At 44.0% G+C, this 21,171-nt stretch overlaps 1 protein-coding gene across 1 annotated transcript; it reads left to right on the top strand.

Moving 5' to 3' along the window:
* Window positions 1-2,639: 2,639 nt before the first annotated feature.
* On the top strand, window positions 2,640-18,099 carry LOC142907352 (uncharacterized). Its single transcript, XM_076056769.1, has 3 exons — window positions 2,640-3,952; window positions 9,582-9,797; window positions 15,310-18,099. Exons 1-3 carry the CDS (start codon window positions 3,503-3,505, stop codon window positions 15,748-15,750), a joined length of 1,107 nt encoding a protein of 368 aa, XP_075912884.1. The 5' UTR covers window positions 2,640-3,502; the 3' UTR covers window positions 15,751-18,099.
* The last annotated feature ends 3,072 nt before the right edge of the window (window positions 18,100-21,171 follow it).

The following is a 21,171-nucleotide window of genomic DNA, read 5'->3' as shown; positions in this document are numbered from 1 at the left end:
GCTGAAGTGGCATGATGATCACAACCACTGATCATCATGCCACTTCAGCAATTTACCACGATCACGTCACAAAACTCTCAAACACATTGTAAAACTAAAGTGTCAAAATCACTGATGTAATCAATTGTAAGGTATTACTTTGTCTAAAAGAAACACGTACAATTACTCAATCCGGCTTAATAGGTAAACCACATGCAACATTATTGTTCAGTCATCCCTAGCTCTCGGTTTGACTCTCGAGCCACTCCATTACATCCAGCCATCTCTCGGGATCCAACTGCATGGGATCGAAGGTGGAATTATCTTCAGGAATCATTGCAGCACCTTGAATTTCACCTTTTGATTTCAGTTTCCTATCATCGTGGACCTTCTGATGTCTGTTCCGTTTTGATGGCCGTACAAATGCCTTTCCACACACAGAGCACAGGAATGGCTTCTCGCCAGTGTGTGTTTTCTGGTGACTTTGAAGATGTGATAACTGTGCAAATGTCTTCCCACACACAGGGCACAGGAATGGCTTCTCGCCCGTGTGTGTTCTCTCGTGAATCTTAAGATGTGATGTCCGTGAAAATGCCTTCCTACACACCAAGCAATTGAATAACTTTTTGTCCGTGAAGAGTCATCAACTCTTCAAACTCATCAGAAAACACACACAGGTGAGAAGCCATTCCTGTGCCCTGTGTGTGGGAAGACATTTTCACTTTCTTCAGACCTTAAACGCCATGAGAGAACACACACGGGCGATAAGCCATTCCTGTGCCCTGTGTGTGGGAAGGCATTTTCACAGTCATCAAATCTGAACAGGCATCAGAAGGTCCACGATGATTGGAAACTGAAATCAAAAGGTGAAATTCAAGGTGCTGCAATGAGTCCTGAAGGAGATTCCACCTTCGATCCCATGCAGTTGGATCCCGAGAGATGGCTGGATGTAATGGAGTGGCTCGAGAGTCAAACCGAGAGCTAGGGGTGACTGAGAAATAATGTTGCATGTGGTTTAACCTATTAAGCCGGATTGAGTAATTTTGCTTGTAATGTTGCCCCTTACAGTTTTTGTGAGTTTCGTGACGTGGTGGTTTAATGTTTTCGGATTTCTTGCTGAAGTGGTGTGATAAGCACTGGTTGTGATTGTTCAATTGCTGACAATATTGTAGTGGTTAAGTGTTCCTGTTGAGCTAAAGTTGGAATGAGTCTGTTACATCTTTACTCAACATTTTAAACGTGTTTTTTCAATATTGTAGGGGTTTTTTTGGCAATAAGCGACTTAAAATAACCGATTTCAGGATGTACCTTGATGAAGCATTCCTCTTATGTATTGTTTGGACTTCAAAATAGACGCACAGTGAACAAATATGGTGAACTAATAAAGACATCAATGGGGAAGGATAATTTGGTTTGGTATTCCTGGAATTGACATGGTTTGCATTATTGTTTTATATATATTTATATATTTTATTATTTTGTTGTTTCCCTTCAACGTGACTTTACCGAAAAAACTAAGAATATGAATTACTGCAGTCACGAAAGCTTTAAATCAAAATGTAGCTATACTCTTTGGTTCTTTAGGTAACGTCACGTAGGTAGACAAAATAATAGATAATAATAGATCCATAATGTGATCTATTATTTTTCTACCTACGTGACTTTAACGAAATAACCAAAGAGTGGATTCCTGCAGTCACGAAAGCTTCAAATCAAGATTGTACTGTAACTGTTTGAACATAAGACTTAATCAACTTTCGATACGAGTTGTACTGTAAATATTCTTGCAGATGAATAAAACATTATTTTCAACAACTTCTTGTCCGTTATTTATTTTACAACGTTAATAGCGAACTCTACGAGGTGAGATCTTGCATGGAGCCCCAGGCCGAGGGAGATTGACTGTTCTTTTGTGTTTCTTCCATTTGCGAATAATCGCACCAACTGTTGTCACCTTCTCACCAAGGTGCTTGGCAATGGTCTTGTAGCCCATTCCAGACTTGTGTAGGTCTACAATCTTGTCCCTGACATCCTTGGAGAGCTCTTTGGTCTTGGCCATGGTGGAGACTTTGGAATCTGTTTGATTGAATGCTTCTGTGGACAGGTGTCTTTTATACAGGTAACAAGCTGAGATTAGGAGCTCTAACTTTAAGAGTGTGTTCCTAATCTCAGCTCCTTACTTGTATAAAAGACACCTGGGAGCCAGAAATCTTTATTCTGTCTCTTACTGTTCAAATAAACCTACCATTACAATTATAGACTGATCATTTCTTTGTCATTGGGCAAACGTACAAAATCAGCAGGGATCAAATACATTTTCCGTTACTGTACAATACACATGATTTACTGAGAATGTCGTTGTCCATGTTGGGAAATGGAGCGCAGTGGATCGTATCGTCTCTGCTATGTTTCGGAATCCGTGTGATCACCCAGTCACATCGCCTAACTCCAGTCACAGCGCCTTACACAAACTACATCTCCCCAACAAGGCAGCCTTCCCGCTGCTGTGTATTGTGTTTATGGGATAACAGAGGTGTCTATTATCCTATACGCCTTGATCAAAACGACGGATTGTCCGCTTAACACCCTAGTCCGTAAACCGCTATTTGTGACAGTGTTGTTTGAGAGCAGCTATTAAAGTAGATGCGGCAAATGAGGTGGTGGCTGGCCGAACCGTGCCTCGCTGTTTGTCTCCGGAGTGATGATGGATACAAACCAGATTAAGCGGAGGCCATGTACCCGATCGGGTTTTGGTTACTGATGTTAGAGTGATTGTGTTGCAAGTGTGGTCACTACGCGTCTGAACGTGCTCAAGCCCCGAAGCTCGGCGGTTGTGGGCAACGCCACGGGACTGCATTCACTTTAATTCGAGGACAATGGAGGGCATGGGGAACGTGTTTTTACAGCGCTAATCCAATTTATTCAAAATAAGCGCGCAATTACACAATGAGATGCACTTACATATTCAGGCATGAAACACAATGGGCACATTACCATTCCGTATGTTAATAGACATACGGATTGTACCTTCCAAAATTAACAATCGAATGCAAATGTCCTGAAAGACAAAGGATTGGATCCTAGGGGGGGGAGTTATAAGGCGGCTCAGAAGCAGAGCTCAAGGCCATTTCGAGAGGGAACTTGATGAGGCTGGACGCTCGACTCGTCGCTCTGCTGATCGCCCTTCTACCGCGAGACAACGCAGCCTCTCGAGCACAATTGCGTGGCGACAGTGAGGCGACTTTGCTTCGGGAGAGTTCGTGGGGACATCTTCAAACGGGCTACAGACATCGATTCACCGTGAATCTCCAAGTCCGTGTCTATTTTCGCGAATAAAAAACTCAAACACGTTCGTTGTCAAACTGACTGGATGTGATTGTGTCTCTGTTAGACGCGAGTGACCTTTTTGTTTTGGCAATTAACAAAATCCAAAACGCAACGAGTAACATCCTCGCAGCCGAGAGTGTAATTTTGACTCTCAATAACATCGCTTCTTCTCCTCCGAATCTGAAGAAACAGTCGCATGGAGCAGAAACGCTCTCCACAGCGCCACTCACACACGGACAAAAAGTTATTCAATTGCTTGGTATGTAGGAAGGCATTTTCACGGACATCACATCTTAAGATTCATGAGAGAACACACACGGGCGAGAAGCCATTCCTGTGCCCTGTGTGTGGGAAGACATTTGCACAGTTATCACATCTTCAAAGTCACCAGAAAACACACACTGGCGAGAAGCCATTCCTGTGCTCTGTGTGTGGGAAGGCATTTGCACAGTCGAAAATTCTTCAAAACCATCAGAAAACACACACGGGTGAGAAGCCATTCCTGTGTTCTATATGTGGGAAGACATTTGCACGCAACTCAACTCTTCAAGATCATCAGAAAACACACACGGGCGAGAAGCCATTCCTGTGCTCTGTGTGTGGGAAGGCATTTGTACGGCCATCAAAGCGGAACAGACATCAGAAGGTCCACGATGATAGGAAACTGAAATCAAAAGGTGAAATTCAAGGTGCTGCAATGATTCCTGAAGATAATTCCACCTTCGATCCTATGCAGTTGGATCCCGAGAGATGGCTGGATGTAATGGAGTGGCTCGAGAGTCAAACCGAGAGCTAGGGATGACTGAACAATAATGTTGCATGTGGTTTACCTATTAAGCCGGATTGAGTAATTTTACGTGTTTCTTTTTAGACAAAGTAATACCTTACAATTGATTATATCAGTGATTTTGACACTTTAGTTTTACAATGTGTTTCAAAGTGTTGTGACGTGATCGTGGTAAATTGCTGAAGTGGCATGATGATCAGTGGTTGTGATCATCATGCCACTTCAGCATGGTTAAGTGTTCCCGTTGAGCTAAAGTTGAAATGAGTCTGTAAATAAATCTTCGCTCGAAATTTTAAACGCGTATTTTTATTTTATATAGCTTTTTTGGTTTGTAATAAGCAACCTTAGATAACCGATTTCAGGATGTACATTGATGACGCGTTCGTCTGATGTACGGCTTGGACTTCAAGTCAGACGCATAGTGAACAAATGTGGTTAACCAATAATGAAATCAATGGGGAATGATACTTTAATGATTTGATATTCCTGGAAGTGACATGGTTTGCATTGTATTGTAACTGTTTGAGCATAGGACGTGATAAATATTCTGCTCGAGTTTTTACGTAAATATTCTTGTACATGAATAAAAACGTATTTTTAACAACTGTTTGTCCGTCATTTATTTTACAATTTTTAAATAGCAAAAACGTGTGGATCCGAGTTACAGGTAGAGCGTCTCCATCACACAAGTCTGCCCTTAACGAGCAGTATCTTGGCTGTCTCCCCATCACCATGTTCCTAGAGGGGAATGGTCCCCGTTATAAATCGTCTCGCAGCATTCTGGTCCCTAATCCCGAAGTAAACTGGAGATCACCTGTACTGTATACCATGTCAACTGTAATACTATTAACGATAACACTAAACGTTAAATGACTATACACTGCGTTTATGATTTTCTAGCGGTAATTACCCGGCGTTTCCCGGGCGAAAAATACAGACACACACATCGACCTACTCAAACAAACATTTACGCACACACACAAAGACATTGACTTACACAGACACACATATGGAGTCACAGACACACATAGCTAGGCTGTCACACATACATCGATCTAAGCACACATATGGACTAACACACACATATATCGACTAAGAGACACACACATGGACATACGCACATACACCACTGTGGTCGCACGTATGGTAAGTGAATATGCGAATCGGGGGTAGCATATGCAGAATTAGAATCGAATTACAATCATTCAAATACCACTAGTCGTATTAGAATGACACTGTCCATTGTTGGATAATTGTGTCGTATCAATGAAATCAAATATCTATATAAACTATATATACACGCATACAAAGATTATAACAATCACACATTCTAACATATATACAATACACATGATTTAAAAACGTATTTAATTTTTTTTACTGAGAATGTCGTCCATGTAGGGAGATGGAGCGCAGTTGATCGTATCGTCTCCGCTATTTTTCGGAATCCGTGTGATCACCCAGTCACATCGCCTAACTCCAGTCACAGCGCCTTACACAAACTACATCTCCCCAACAAGGCAGCCTTCCCGCTGCTGTGTATTGTGTTTATGGGATAACAGAGGTGTCCATTATCCCCTACGCCTTGACCAAAACGACTGATTGCCCGCTTAACACCCTAGTCCGTAAACAACTATTGGTGACAGTGTTGTTTGAGAGCAGCTATTAAAGTCGCTGCGGCAAATGAGGTGGTGGCTGGCCGAACCGTGCCTCGCTGTTTGTCTCCGGAGTGATGATGGATACAAACCAGACCAAGCGGAGGCCATGTACCAGATCGGGTTTTGGTTACTGATGTTAGAGTGATTGTGTTGCAAGTGTGGTCACTACGCGTCTGAACGTGCTCAAGCCCCGAAGCTCGGCGGTTGTGGGCAACGCCACGGGACTGCATTCACTTTAATTCGAGGACAATGGAGGGCATGGGGAACGTGTTTTTACAGCGCTAATCCAATTTATTCAAAGTAAGCGCGCAATTACACAATGAGATGCACTTACATATTAAGGCATGAAACACAATGGGCACATTACCCTTCGGTATGTTAATAGACATACGAATGCAAATATCCTGAAAGACAAAGGATTGGATCCTAGGAGGGGAGTTATAAGGCGGCTCAGAACAGAGCTCAAGGCCATTTCGAAAGGGAACTTGATGAGGCTGGACGCTCGACTCGTCGCTCTGCTGATCGCCCTTCTACCGCGGAACAACGCAGCCTGGTGAACACAATTGCTGTGTCGACAGTTAGGCGACTTTGCTTCGTATGGTGAGTGAATATGCGAGTTCGTGGGGACATCTTCAGACGGGATACAGACATCGATTCACCGTGAATCTCCAAGTAAGTGTCTATTTTCGCGTATCGATTAAACGCGAGTGACGTTCTTGTTTTTGCAGTTAACAAAATCTAAAAACGCAACGCTTAACATCCTCGCGGCCGATAGGGAATTTTAATTATCGATAACACAAGCTACTGTTACTCCGCTCAGAAGAAGCAGTCACATGGAGCAGATACGCTCTCCGAAGCCCCAAGCACACGGAAGCAAGGAGCCATTCAATTGCACTGTGTGTGTGAAGGCATTCTCACGGCCATCACATCTTAAGAGACACCAGAGAACACACACGGGCGAGAAGCCATTCCTGTGTTCTGTGTGTGGAAAATCATTTTCACAGTCATCAAATCTGAACAGGCATCAGAAGGTTCACGACGATTGGAAACTGAAATCAAAAGGTGAAATTCAAGGTGCTGCAATGAGGCCTGAAGGAGATTCCACCTTCGATCCCATGCAGTTGGATCCCGAGAGATGGCTGGATGTAATGGAGTGGCTCGAGAGTCAAACCGAGAGCTAGGGGTGACTGAGAAATAATGTTGCATGTGGTTTAACCTATTAAGCCGGATTGAGTAATTTTGCTTGTAATGTTGCCCCTTACAGTTTTTGTGAGTTTCGTGACGTGGTGGTTTAATGTTTTCGGATTTCTTGCTGAAGTGGTGTGATAAGCACTGGTTGTGATTGTTCAATCGCTGACAATATTGTAGTGGTTAAGTGTTCCTGTTGAGCTAAAGTTGGAATGAGTCTGTTACATCTTTACTCAACATTTTAAACGTGTTTTTTCAATATTGTAGGGGTTTTTTTGGCAATAAGCGACTTAAAATAACCGATTTCAGGATGTACCTTGATGAAGCATTCCTCTTATGTATTGTTTGGACTTCAAAATAGACGCACAGTGAACAAATATGGTGAACTAATAAAGACATCAATGGGGAAGGATAATTTGGTTTGGTATTCCTGGAATTGACATGGTTTGCATTATTGTTTTATATATATATTTATATATTTTATTATTTTGTTGTTTCCCTTCAACGTGACTTTACCGAAAAAACTAAGAATATGAATTACTGCAGTCACGAAAGCTTTAAATCAAAATGTAGCTATACTCTTTGGTTCTTTAGGTAACGTCACGTAGGTAGACAAAATAATAGATAATAATAGATCCATAATGTGATCTATTATTTTTCTACCTACGTGACTTTAACGAAATAACCAAAGAGCGGATTCCTGCAGTCACGAAAGCTTCAAATCAAGATTGTACTGTAACTGTTTGAACATAAGACTTAATCAACTTTCGATACGAGTTGTACTGTAAATATTCTTGCAGATGAATAAAACATTATTTTCAACAACTGCTTGTCCGTTATTTATTTTACAACGTTAATAGCGAACTCTACGAGGTGAGATCTTGCATGGAGCCCCAGGCCGAGGGAGATTGACTGTTCTTTTGTGTTTCTTCCATTTGCGAATAATCGCACCAACTGTTGTCACCTTCTCACCAAGGTGCTTGGCAATGGTCTTGTAGCCCATTCCAGACTTGTGTAGGTCTACAATCTTGTCCCTGACATCCTTGGAGAGCTCTTTGGTCTTGGCCATGGTGGAGACTTTGGAATCTGTTTGATTGAATGCTTCTGTGGACAGGTGTCTTTTATACAGGTAACAAGCTGAGATTAGGAGCTCTAACTTTAAGAGTGTTCCTAATCTCAGCTCCTTACTTGTATAAAAGACACCTGGGAGCCAGAAATCTTTATTCTGTCTCTTACTGTTCAAATAAACCTACCATTACAATTATAGACTGATCATTTCTTTGTCATTGGGCAAACGTACAAAATCAGCAGGGATCAAATACATTTTCCCTTACTGTACAATACACATGATTTACTGAGAATGTCGTTGTCCATGTAGGGAGATGGAGCGCAGTGGATTGTATCGTCTCTGCTATGTTTCGGAATCCGTGTGATCACCCAGTCACATCGCCTAACTCCAGTCACAGCGCCTTACACAAACTACATCTCCCCAACAAGGCAGCCTTCCCGCTGCTGTGTATTGTGTTTATGGGATAACAGAGGTGTCTATTATCCTATACGCCTTGATCAAAACGACTGATTGCCCGCTTAACACCCTAGTCCGTAAACCGCTATTTGTGACAGTGTTGTTTGAGAGCAGCTATTAAAGTAGATGCGGCAAATGAGGTGGTGGCTGGCCGAACCGTGCCTCGCTGTTTGTCTCCGGAGTGATGATGGATACAAACCAGATTAAGCGGAGGCCATGTACCCGATCGGGTTTTGGTTACTGATGTTAGAGTGATTGTGTTGCAAGTGTGGTCACTACGCGTCTGAACGTGCTCAAGCCCCGAAGCTCGGCGGTTGTGGGCAACGCCACGGGACTGCATTCACTTTAATTCGAGGACAATGGAGGGCATGGGGAACGTGTTTTTACAGCGCTAATCCAATTTATTCAAAATAAGCGCGCAATTACACAATGAGATGCACTTACATATTCAGGCATGAAACACAATGGGCACATTACCATTCCGTATGTTAATAGACATACGGATTGTACCTTCCAAAATTAACAATCGAATGCAAATGTCCTGAAAGACAAAGGATTGGATCCTAGGGGGGGGAGTTATAAGGCGGCTCAGAAGCAGAGCTCAAGGCCATGTCGAGAGGGAACTTGATGAGGCTGGACGCTCGACTCGTCGCTCTGCTGATCGCCCTTCTACCGCGAGACAACGCAGCCTCTCGAGCACAATTGCGTGGCGACAGTGAGGCGACTTTGCTTCGGGAGAGTTCGTGGGGACATCTTCAAACGGGCTACAGACATCGATACACCGTGAATCTCCAAGTAAGTGTTTATTTTCGCGAATAAACTAATAAACACGTTCGTTGTCAAACTGACTGGATGTGATTGTGTCTCTGTTAGACGCGAGTGACGCTTTTTATTTTGGCAGTTAACAAAATCCAAAACGCAACGAGTAACATCCTCGCAGCCGAGAGTGTAATTTTGACTCTCAATAACATCGCTTCTTCTCCTCCGAATCTGAAGAAACAGTCGCATGGAGCAGAGACGCTCTCCACAGCGCCACGCACACACGGACAAAAAGTTATTCAATTGCTTGGTGTGTAGGAAGGCATTTTCACGGACATCACATCTTAAGATTCACGAGAGAACACACACGGGCGAGAAGCCATTCCTGTGCCCTGTGTGTGGGAAGACATTTGCACAGTTATCACATCTTCAAAGTCACCAGAAAACACACACTGGCGAGAAGCCATTCCTGTGCTCTGTGTGTGGGAAGGCATTTGCACAGTCGAAAATTCTTCAAAACCATCAGAAAACACACACGGGTGAGAAGCCATTCATTTGTTCTATATGTGGGAAGGCATTTGCACGCAACGCAACTCTTCAAGATCATCAGAAAACACACACGGGCGAGAAGCCATTCATGTGCTCTGTGTGTGGGAAGGCATTTGTACGGCCATCAAAACGGAACAGACATCAGAAGGTCCACGATGATAGGAGGCTGAAGTCACAAGGTGAAATTCAAGGTGCTGCAATGATTCCTGAAGATAATTCCACCTTCGATCCCATGCAGTTGGATCCCGAGAGATGGCTGGATGTAATGGAGTGGCTCGAGAGTCAAACCGAGAGCTAGGGATGACTGAACAATAATGTTGCATGTGGTTTACCTATTATGCCAGATTGAGTAATTTTACGTGTTTCTTTTAGACAAAGTAATACCTTACAATTGATTACATCAGTGATTTTGACACTTTAGTTTTACAATGTGTTTGACAGTTTTGTGACGTGATCGTGGTAAATTGCTGAAGTGGCATGATGATCAGTGGTTGTGATCATCATGCCACTTCAGCATGGTTAAGTGTTCCCGTTGAGCTAAAGTTGAAATGAGTCTGTAAATAAATCTTCGCTCGAAATTTTAAACGCGTATTTTTATTTTATATAGCTTTTTTGGTTTGTAATAAGCAACCTTAGATAACCGATTCAGGATGTACATTGATGGCGCGTTCGTCTGATGTACGGCTTGGACTTCAAGTCAGACGCATAGTGAACAAATGTGGTTAACCAATAATGAAATCAATGGGGAATGATTCTTTAATGATTTGATATTCCTGGAAGTGACATGGTTTGCATTGTATTGTAATTGTTTGAGCATAGGACGTGATAAATATTCGGCACGAGTTTTTACGTAAATATTCTTGTACATGAATAAAAACGTATTTTTAACAACTGTTTGTCCGTCATTTATTTTACAACTTTTTTTAAATAGCAAAACGTGTGGATCCGAGTTTCAGGTAGAGCGTCTCCATCACACAAGTCTCCCCTTAACGAGCAGTATCTTGGCTGTCTCCCCATCACCATGTTCCTAGAGGGGAATGGTCCCCGTTATAAATCGTCTCGCAGCATTCTGGTCCCTAATCCCGAAGTAAACTGGAGATCACCTGTACTGTATACCATGTCAACTGTAACACTATGAACGATAACACTAAACATTATAAATGACTATACACTGCTTTTATGATTTTCTAGCGGTAATTACCCAGCGTTGCCCGGGCGAAAAAGACAGACACACACATCGACCTACTCAAACAGACATTTACCCACACACACAAAGACATTGACTTACACAGACACACATATGGAGTCACAGACACACATACCTAGGCTGTCACACACACATCGATCTAAGCACACATATGGACTAAAACACACATATCGACTAAGAGACACACACATTGACCCACGCACACACATCGACTTACACGCAACCACAGACACATATGGACTCACACACACAGACATGGACTTTAGATACACAAACATGAAGTAACACACTCAAATATCGACTCACACACACACATTGAATCGCACACACACACATCTGGCGTTGCCCGGGCAAATAAATACACAGACACACATGGACATAAACGCACACACATATGGACTCAAACATACTCAACAACTCAACAACCGCCATTCGCCACTAAGTGGCGGTGACGTCACCACAACGCTTGTGCCAGGCTATGTGCACCCTGAGGCCACGTGAAGTGTCGAACGCCCGCTGGCAGGAGGTCACGGGGCAGACCCAGGTGCCACGGGTCGACTGACTGAGATGACTGGCTGATGCACCACCTGTGCCCCCTACTGTGCCAACCTGCTGTGCTTTAGCCACCCGGCGCTCCAAACACACACACATGGACTGACACACACACACACACATCGACTCACACAGCAATCCCCGATGATGCCACAGCTAGAGCAATTTTCTCTCTCTGGCGAGACTTAGCGAGGAGCAGTTTGATAACAAAGGTCTTGCCAGTACTGGCAGGTGCATCAAGGTAAAAAAAAGTCTCCATTTGTAGTCTCAATGTGTTGCAAGATTTTCGCGTAGGCTTCAATTTGTGCATGCATGAGCTTTGGTTAAATTTCCTAAATAAGTTGTCGAAGCTGCAAATCGTAATAGCATATTGAACGTAGGATCTCTGGAGCAAGGGCCTGCAGGTTGTATGTGTAGGGCGCTGGTCGTCCTATAGACGCGCGGTGTTTAGCACCAATGGAGTGCAGTTTGTCCTGAAGGAGGATGAGGGCCTGTTTGAAGATGACATCAGAAGTCACCAAAACTTCAAATCCAGATTGACATCAGAAGAGTTGACGTCGAGGTTTGTATTTTGCCATTGAGCTCCGTGGAGGATGTCCTCACTCATGGTATTTTTGGCAGAGTCGCATGGGGTTAGATGGGCTGAAAACTTGAATATGTAAACATTAAATGACTAATCTATAAACAAGTTTAATAATTTATAACACCAAAAACAGAGGTACGGTAATATAATTTCATTACAAGTGTTATAATTACAACGTGGTCATATTAGAATCGCACTCTGCTCATATGTATGTATAATAGTGTACGTGCATGTGAACTGTTCTCGTATGTATGCAATATGTATGTATGCCATTTGGACTTACCAACCATATTTTATGCGAACTGGGGGGTGCAGGATTAGGATCAGATGAGAATTATTAGATTAACACTATGGTCGTATTATAATTACACTGAGCTAGAATGTTTGTTATATGTAAATGCGCATTTGGGAGTCGTGAATGCAACCTAGGAAGTTTAGAATAGCATCAAAATTACTATAAAAACAACGTGGTCCTATTTGAATCACGTGATCTACTGCTGCTGATGTTCGGGTGGCGGCCGCCGATTATGGCTCTGCTCTCCTTTCCCCTCGCCTGGATAGTTCAGGACATGGGGATGAGCTGTCTGGGTGGGGACGGACATCAGTTTTGAGGCTGGACCGGTGGACGAACCAACGCCGACGCCCCAACCACATTCGTACTCACTGAGGCCGTCTCACCTCTGACTTCTACAACCAGGCCCTGTCCCAGACCGCCCATGGAAGCACGTGTTCCCGCCGCCCCGGATTCTTCTCATTAGCGGATTGCGATCTGGTGGGGAAAGGTCCTCGTTATAAATCGTTTCTCAACGTTCAGGTCAAGAATCCCGAAGTATACCGGGGATCACCTGTTCTCTATAACACGTAAACTGATAACACTATAAACAATAACACTAAACATTAAACGACTATAAACTATCAACTGGTTTTATAATTTATGCCACCATTAACGGAGGGACTGTATTATAATCTCATTAGCAGTATTATAATCGCACTCTGCTCATATGTATGTAAAGTGAACGTTCAATCGAACCGAGGGTCGGATATGCGAACTGCGGGGGGTGCAGGGTTAGAATCGCATTAAAATTTTACGATAACAAATGGTCGTATTAGCATTTTTCTGTGCTTGAATGTATGTTATGCGCAAATGCAAATAGTTTAGTCGTAAATGCGAGGCAGGGGTTAAGAAGTGCACCGTTAATCCGGTGTTCACGTAATTTTTAAATATCTTATTTAAGCACAATATTGTTGATAAGAATTCGTCTGGACATGGCACGTGCCTTGTTCTTTGTCCGTCAAAGGAGTTCATTCATGAGGAGTATTCGCTGAGCCACCGATGACACTAACCTACATCAAGTTGTGGTTAAACAAAGTAATCTACAGTCGCTTAATTATCAGCTCAGACATCATCATCGCAATCATTTCCAACGATGTGTGGGGTCCCGAGAGAGCAGGGCCCGACCACAAACAGCCGGGTAGCGGAAGCAGCAGAATCAGAAGTAGCTGCGTCGCATTTGATCAACTGTGACATTGTAAACTCTCAACTGTTAAACTCTAACAAGGTGAAATATAATATTATAACCTATTAACTAAAACCTATCCATTGTAACGCTGTAAAATACGATTAACTGTTATAGTGTATAACCACGTAAATTGAGGTATGGGATAATAATGGTATTGGAATCATTAGAATCGCACTGTGCTCGTATTAGAATCACACTGTGGTCGTACGTATGGAAAGTGAATATGCGAACCGGGGGAAGGATATGCAGGATAAGAATCGAATTACAAATATTAAAATCCCACTAGTCGTATTAGAATCACACTGTCCACTGTTGGATGATTGTGTCGTATCAATGGAATCGAATATCTATATACACTATATATACACATACAAAGATTATAACAATCACACATTGTAACATATGTACAATACACATGATTTAAAAACGTATTTAAAAATGTTTTATTTTTTTACTTTTACTGAGAGTCGTTGTCCATGTAGGGAGATGGAGCGCAGTGGATCGTATCGTCTCCGCTATGTTTCGGAATCCGTGTGATCACCCAGTCACATCGCCTAACTCCAGTCACAGCGCCTTACCCAAACTACATCTCCCCAACAAGGCAGCCTTCCCGCTTCTGTGTATTGTGTTTATGGGATAACAGAGGTGTCTATTATCCCATACGCCTTGACTAAAACGACTGATTGCCCGCTTAACACCCTAGCTCATAAACCACTATTGGTGACAGTGTTGTTTGAGAGCAGCTATTAAAGTGGCTGCGGCAAATGAGGTGGTGGCTGGCCGAACCGTGCCTCGCTGTTTGTCTCCGGAGTGATGACGGATACAAACCAGACCAAGCGGAGGCCATGTACCAGATCGGGTTTTGGTTACTGATGTTAGAGTGATTGTGTTGCAAGTGTGGTCACTACGCGTCTGAACGTGCTCAAGCCCCGAAGCTCGGCGGTTGTGGGCAACGCCACGTGACTGCATTCACTTTAATTCGAGGACAATGGAGGGCATGGGGAAAGTGTTTTTACAGCGCTAATCCAATTTATTCAAAATAAGCGCGCAATTACACAATGAGATGCACTTACATATTCAGGCATGAAACACAATAGGCACATTACGATTCGGTATGTTAATAGACATACGGATTGTACCTTCCAAAATTAACAATCGAATGCAAATATCCTGAAAGACAAAGGATTGGATCCTAGGAGGGGAGTTATAAGGCGGCTCAGAACAGAGCTCAAGGCCATTTCGAGAGGGAACTTGATGAGGCTGGACGCTCGACTCGTCGCTCTGCTGATCGCCCTTCTAACGCGAGACAACGCAGCCTGGTGAACACAATTGCTGTGTCGACAGTTAGGCGACTTTGCTTCGTATGGTGAGTGAATATGCGAGTTCGTGGGGACATCTTCAGACGGGTTACAGACATCGATTCACCGTGAATCTCCAAGTAAGTGTCTATTTTCGCGTCTCGGTTAAACGCGAGTGACGTTCTTGTTTTGGCAGTTAAAGAAATCCACAAACGTAACGCTTAACATCCTCGCGGACGATAGGGTACTTTTAATTATCGATAACACCCGCTACTGTTACTCCGCTCAGAAGACGCAGTCACATGGAGCAGATTCGCTCTGCGAAGCCCCTAGCACACGGGAGCAAGGAGCCATTCAATTGCACTGTGTGTGTGAAGGCATTTTCACGGCAATCACATCTTCAGAGACACCAGAGAACACACACAGGCGAGAAGCCGTTCCTGTGTTCTGTATGTGGAAAGGCATTTGCAAGGTCATCAACTCTTCAAGCTCATCAGAAAACGCACACGGGTGAGAAGCCATTCCTGTGCCCAGTGTGTGGGAAGTCATTTTCTCTCTCGTCAACTCTTCAGATTCACCATAGAACACACACGGGTGAGAAGCCATTCCTGTGTACTATGTGTGGAAAGGCATTTGCTCAGTCATCAACTCTGAACAGGCATCAGAAGGTCCACGATGATTGGAAACTGAAATCAAAAGGTGGAATTCAAGGTGCTGCAATGAGTCCTGAAGGAGATTCCACCTTCGATCCCATGCAGTTGGATCCCGAGAGATGGCTGGATGTAATGGAGTGGCTCGAGAGTCAAAACGAGAGCTAGGGGTGACTGAGAAATAATGTTGCATGTGGTTTAACCTATTAAGCCGGATTGAGTAATTTCGTGTGTAAATATGACCCTTCACTTTACAGGTTTTTTTGTGAGAGTTTCGTGACGTGAATAGTGGTGGTTTTTAATTTCATCGGATTAATTGCTGAAGTGGTGTGATGACCACTGGCAGTGAGAGGGTTCAATTTATGACAATATTGTCGTGGTTAAGTGTTCTTGTTGAGCTTAATTTGGAATGAGTCTGTTGTTACATCTTTACTCAACATTTTAAACGTGTTTTTCCCCCTTTAGTTTAGTTTTTTGTTTGGTAAAAAGAGACTTTAGATATTTCAGGATGCACATTGATGACGCGTTATTTGGGTGTATATGTTACACTTCAACACAGATGCACAGTGAACAAACGGGGTTAACTAATTAGGACATCAATGGGAGTGACATGGTTTGCATTGTTCTGTAATTGTGTGAACATAAGACGTAATAAACATTTGATAAGAGTTTTAACGTAACTATTATTACAGATGAATAAAAAAAAACATTACTTTCAACAATTGATCTTCCCTTATTTGTTTTGATCAAAAACGTGTGGAACCGAGTTTCAGGTGGAGTATCTCCATCACACGAGTCTGCCCATTTCACACTCAAACACTTTAGAAAACACACAAGGGCGAAAAGTCATTCCTGTGCATTGTGTGCTGTGTGTTGAAATGCATTTTCACGTTCAGAAAATCTCCTGTGCACTGTGTGTGGAAAGTAATTTGTAAGTCATCAAAACTGAACAGGCATCGGAAGGTCCACATTTACAGGATATGCAGGATTAGAATCGCATTACTGTAGTCATATGAGAATCAAACTGTCCACTGATGGATGAATGTCATATAAATTTAATAGAATGTATATTTGTTCAGTAAAAAGCGTATAAAGAGGTAAACAATCACACATTATAGCACATGTATATACATTACACGTGAATTTAAAAATATGTCAAAAACATGTGTTCATTTAAAAACTGATAATTTCGTGGACCATGTGGGGAGATGGAGCGCAGTGGATCGGATCGTCTCCGCTGCTGTCGACGGGGCCAAGCAGCGAGTGTTGAACTCCATTGTTTCAGAATCCGTGATATCACCCGGTCACAGCGCCTAACTCCAGTCACAGCGCCGAACCCAAACTACATCTCCCCAACAAGGCAGCCTTCCCTCTGCTGTGTATTTTAGCAATATATTTAAGAACGCTATTGAAGATAACTATTCGTCTTGAAAAGGCAGGTGACTTGTTCTACCAAAATGATTACAATTTCTTTCATTAAGGAGTGAGTTCATTCATGAGTAGTATTCAATAAGCCCCGATGGCACTAACCTCCACACAGTTATATTGAAACAAAGTAAACATTAGTCGCTCAAAGCTCAGCTCATTCATGGTCATCGCAATTATTTCCAAATCCGTGTGGGGTCCCGCCAGAACAGGACACGGCCACAAACTCTCACATTGTCAACTCTCACACTGTAAACTCAAACATTATGAACTCTAAGAATATGAGCTATACATTGTAACGCTATAACAATATAAACTAGTGTTATAGTAAACTATAATGTTGTGAACTCTAGCAATATGAGCTACACATTATAACGCTATAAAAGAACATCATAAATAGATTAGAACACCGTACATTCAAGTGTGATATTGGAATCGCTTGCGAATTATTAGCTTCACACCTTGGTCCTCTTTGAATCACAACAATGTTCGTAAGTATGTAACATGTCTGTATGTAATATGTCTGTATGTAACATGTATGCAACATGTATGTAACATGTCTGTATGTAATATGGACATGCGAACCAAGGGTGGGATATGTGAAACGGAAGATGCAGGATCAGGATGGGATTATAATTATTTCAATAACATTTTGGTGGTATTAGAATCAAGCTGGCCCCTGATGGATGAATGTTCCATCTCAATGGCATCAAATAGCAATAAACAGTATGTATATATATAGTAATCGCACAAACACAATATAAGCCCGTGCAATTATGAATCGTTACAATTGTAACGACTCCGGACTCAGACTATAGAGGGTTCTTTTGTTTAGGCTTTAACACGGCTTAGGACCCCGGCGTCACGATATAGCAACGACGACGAGGAGACAGCAACCAGCCACGACCCGAATCCCCACTAACACAGCCCCGAACCTCGTTCCTCCACCTCTCTTACTCTCGGCGTGAACCTCCCCCAAACCTTGGTCTCGCCTTCCCTTCTTGAACTCTCTCTATCCTGTTGTCACCACTTGTCCCTTCGTTGACGCACTGTCTGAACATCACCCCCAACCACCCAACCTCTTAAAACAAAATGAGCCGTCTCGGCAAACAACAATTTTTAGAAGCCACGTGCGTCAGGGCAGCAGCTGTAGCAACATTTTCCCGACGCCCGACAATCACAATCTTAACGCTCATCTGTACGGGGTAAGCGGTGTGACCCTACTCACCCGACAACAACAACAACACGAAAACATTAAAACAACAACAACAATAATCCTAACATGCTTCCACGTTGTCCACAGCCTTGAAGCGTTAGGCAGGTCCCTGGCTTCTTGTAAAGAATTTGGACCGGGCTCCAGGCACCGGTCCCTCGCACGTGGCAGATCCTCGAGGCACCCCGGGCCTCAGGGGCTGGGAAACTGTGGGCGGATCAACACATCTCCTTTGGCGTACGGTCTCCGTTGTGGAGCGCCCCAACACGTCGGACACAGCAGACTTGGCCTGTACAGGACGTGGGGATGAGCTGTCTGGGTGGGCACGGAGAAAGTTCCTCGTTATAAATCGTTTCGCAACGTTCCGGTCACGAATCCCGAAGTATACCGGGGATCACCTGTACTCTATACCACGTAAACTGATAACACTATAAACAATAACACTAAACATTAAACGACTATAAGCTATACACTTTTTCACGTATTCCACCATAAACGGAGGTACGGTATGAGAATGTCATTAGAATTATTTTAATCGCAATCTGCTCGTATGTATGTAAAGTGAACGTTCTATCGAATCGGGGGACAGATTTGCGAACTCTGGGTGGGTGCAGGGTTAGAATCGCATTAAAATTCCGAGAATAACAATATGGTCTCTTAGCATTTTACTGTGCTTGAATGTATGTTATGGGTGGGTGAGTGAGTTGTCGAGTGGATGTGTGTTTGGGTGCGTGGGTGGGTGAGTGTGTAGGTGGGTGATTGTGTGGGTGGGTCAGTGGGTGGTTGGGTGAGTCAGTGGGTTAGTGGGTGAGTGAGTGGGTAGGTGAGTGGGTGAGTGGGTGGGTGAGTGGGTGGGTGGGTGAGTGTGTGGGTGGGTCAGTGGGTGGTTGGGTGAGTCAGTGGGGTAGTGGGTGAGTGAGTGGATGTGTGAGTGGGTAGTTGAGTGGGTGAGTGGGTGGGTGAGTGTGTGGGTGGGTGTATTTAGGTGGTTGGGTGAGTGAGTGGGTTAGTGGGTGAGTGAGTGGATGGGTTAGTGGGTGAGATGGTAGATGAGTGGATGGGTGAGTGGGTGAGTGGGTGGATGTGTGGATGCGTGGGTGAGTGGATGAGTGGGTGGGTGACTGTGTGGGTGGGTGGGCGAGTGGGTGAATGTGTGGATGCGTGGGTGAGTGGGTGGGTGACTGGGTGGGTGAGTAGGTGGGTGGGTTGGCGAGTGGGTGAGTGTGTGGGTGGGTGTTTGAGCGGGTGGGTGAGTGGATGGGTGATTTGGGTGGGTGGCTGGGTGAGTGGGTGCGTGTGTGGGTGGATGAGTGAGTGATTGGGTGAGTGAATGGATGGGTGGGTGAATGGGTGAGTTGCTGGGTGATTGGGTGAGTGGGTGCGTGGGTGAGTGAGTGGGTGGGTGTGTGAGTTGGTGGGTGCATGAGTGTGTGAGTGGGTGGGTAAGTGGGTGGGTGGGTGAGTGAGTGTGTGGGTGAATGAGTGTGTGGGTGGGTGAGAGTGGGTGGGTGGGTGAGTGAGTTGATGGGTGGGTGGGTGAGTGGGTTAGTGGGTGAGTGAGTGAGTGGGTCAGTGGGTGCTTGAGTGAGTGAGTGGGTGAGTGGGTGCGTGAGTGAATTTGTGTTTGGGTGAGGGAGTGGGTGAGTGTGTGGGTGAGTAAGTATGTGTCTGGTGAGTATCTGAGTGATTGTCTGTGTGTCTAGACACTGCCTGCTACAAACCAGCACTTGCCCCTCCAGCTTGCTTGAGGCTACCGGTGCCACCTCTGCCTCTATCTCTGTCTCTGTTCGTTCACGTGGAATCTCAGCAGCCTCCAATCCTCGTGACTACTCCCCATTCACTCACCCACTAACTCACTCACACACCCACACACTCAGTCACACACTCACTCACTAACACACTCACTATCTCACCCGCTCACTCAATACTCAGACACTCACTCACCACTCACAAACTCACTCACCCACTCACTCACACACTCACTCACCACTCACACACTCACTCACCACTCACAAACTCACTCACCCACTCACTCACACACTCACAAACTCACTCACCCACTCACTCACACACTCACCACTCACACAAACTCACTCACTCACAAACTCACTCACCACTCACTCACACACTCACACACTCACTCACCCACTCACTCACCCACTCACTCATACACACACTCACTCACACACTCACTCACACACTCACTCATACACACACTCACCCACTCACACACTCACTCAGACACTCACTCACTCAGACACTCACTCACTCATACACACACTCACCCACTCACTCACACACTCAATCACACACTCACTCAGACACTCACTCACCCACACACTCACTCACACACTCACTATCTCACCCGCTCACTCAATACTCACTCACTCACTAACCCACTCAATCACCCACTCACTAACCCATTCACCCACTCACTCACACACTCACTCAGAAACTCACTCACACACTCAGTCAATCACAAAGTCACACACTCACTCACACACTCACTCATACACACAATAACCCACTCACTCACACACTCAGACACTCACTCACTCACCTACACACTCACACACTCACTCACTAATTCAGACACTCACTCACTCAGACACTCACAAACTCATCCACTCACTCACACACTGACTCACTCACTCAGACACTCACTCACCCACACATTCACTCACTCTATGAGTTTGGGTCTCTGTGTATTTCTCTGAGTCGCTATGTATCTTTAGATATCTCTAAGTATCTGTACATATCTCTAGATATCCCAAAGTATGTCTAAGCACCCCTAAATATCTGTGTATCTCTATATAGCTCTAAATATATATCTATTAATCTCTAAGTACCTCCTAAGTCTCTCTACATATCTCTAAGTATCTCTATGTTAGAGTCTCCGGGAAACTCTCCATTTGCACATTCCACGCCCTGGAATCAGCTGATCCCTTCCC

The sequence above is a fragment of the Petromyzon marinus genome, chromosome 78 (assembly GCF_048934315.1).
Source record: "Petromyzon marinus isolate PM22_M1 ecotype Great Lakes invasive population chromosome 78, UKy_Petmar_22M1.pri1.0, whole genome shotgun sequence".
Taxonomy (NCBI): Eukaryota; Metazoa; Chordata; class Hyperoartia; order Petromyzontiformes; family Petromyzontidae; genus Petromyzon; species Petromyzon marinus.
This window is presented reverse-complemented; position numbering and strand designations above follow the sequence as displayed.

Coding starts and splice junctions, on each gene's coding strand:
- LOC142907352 (XM_076056769.1), top strand. CDS start 3,503: ATGGAGCAGAAACGCTCTCCACAGCGCCACTCACACACGGACAAAAAG. Junction 3,953..9,581: donor AGCGGAACAGACATCAGAAG/GTCCACGATGAT, acceptor AAGATTCACGAG/AGAACACACACGGGCGAGAA. Junction 9,798..15,309: donor TTTGTTCTATATGTGGGAAG/GCATTTGCACGC, acceptor GTGTGTGTGAAG/GCATTTTCACGGCAATCACA.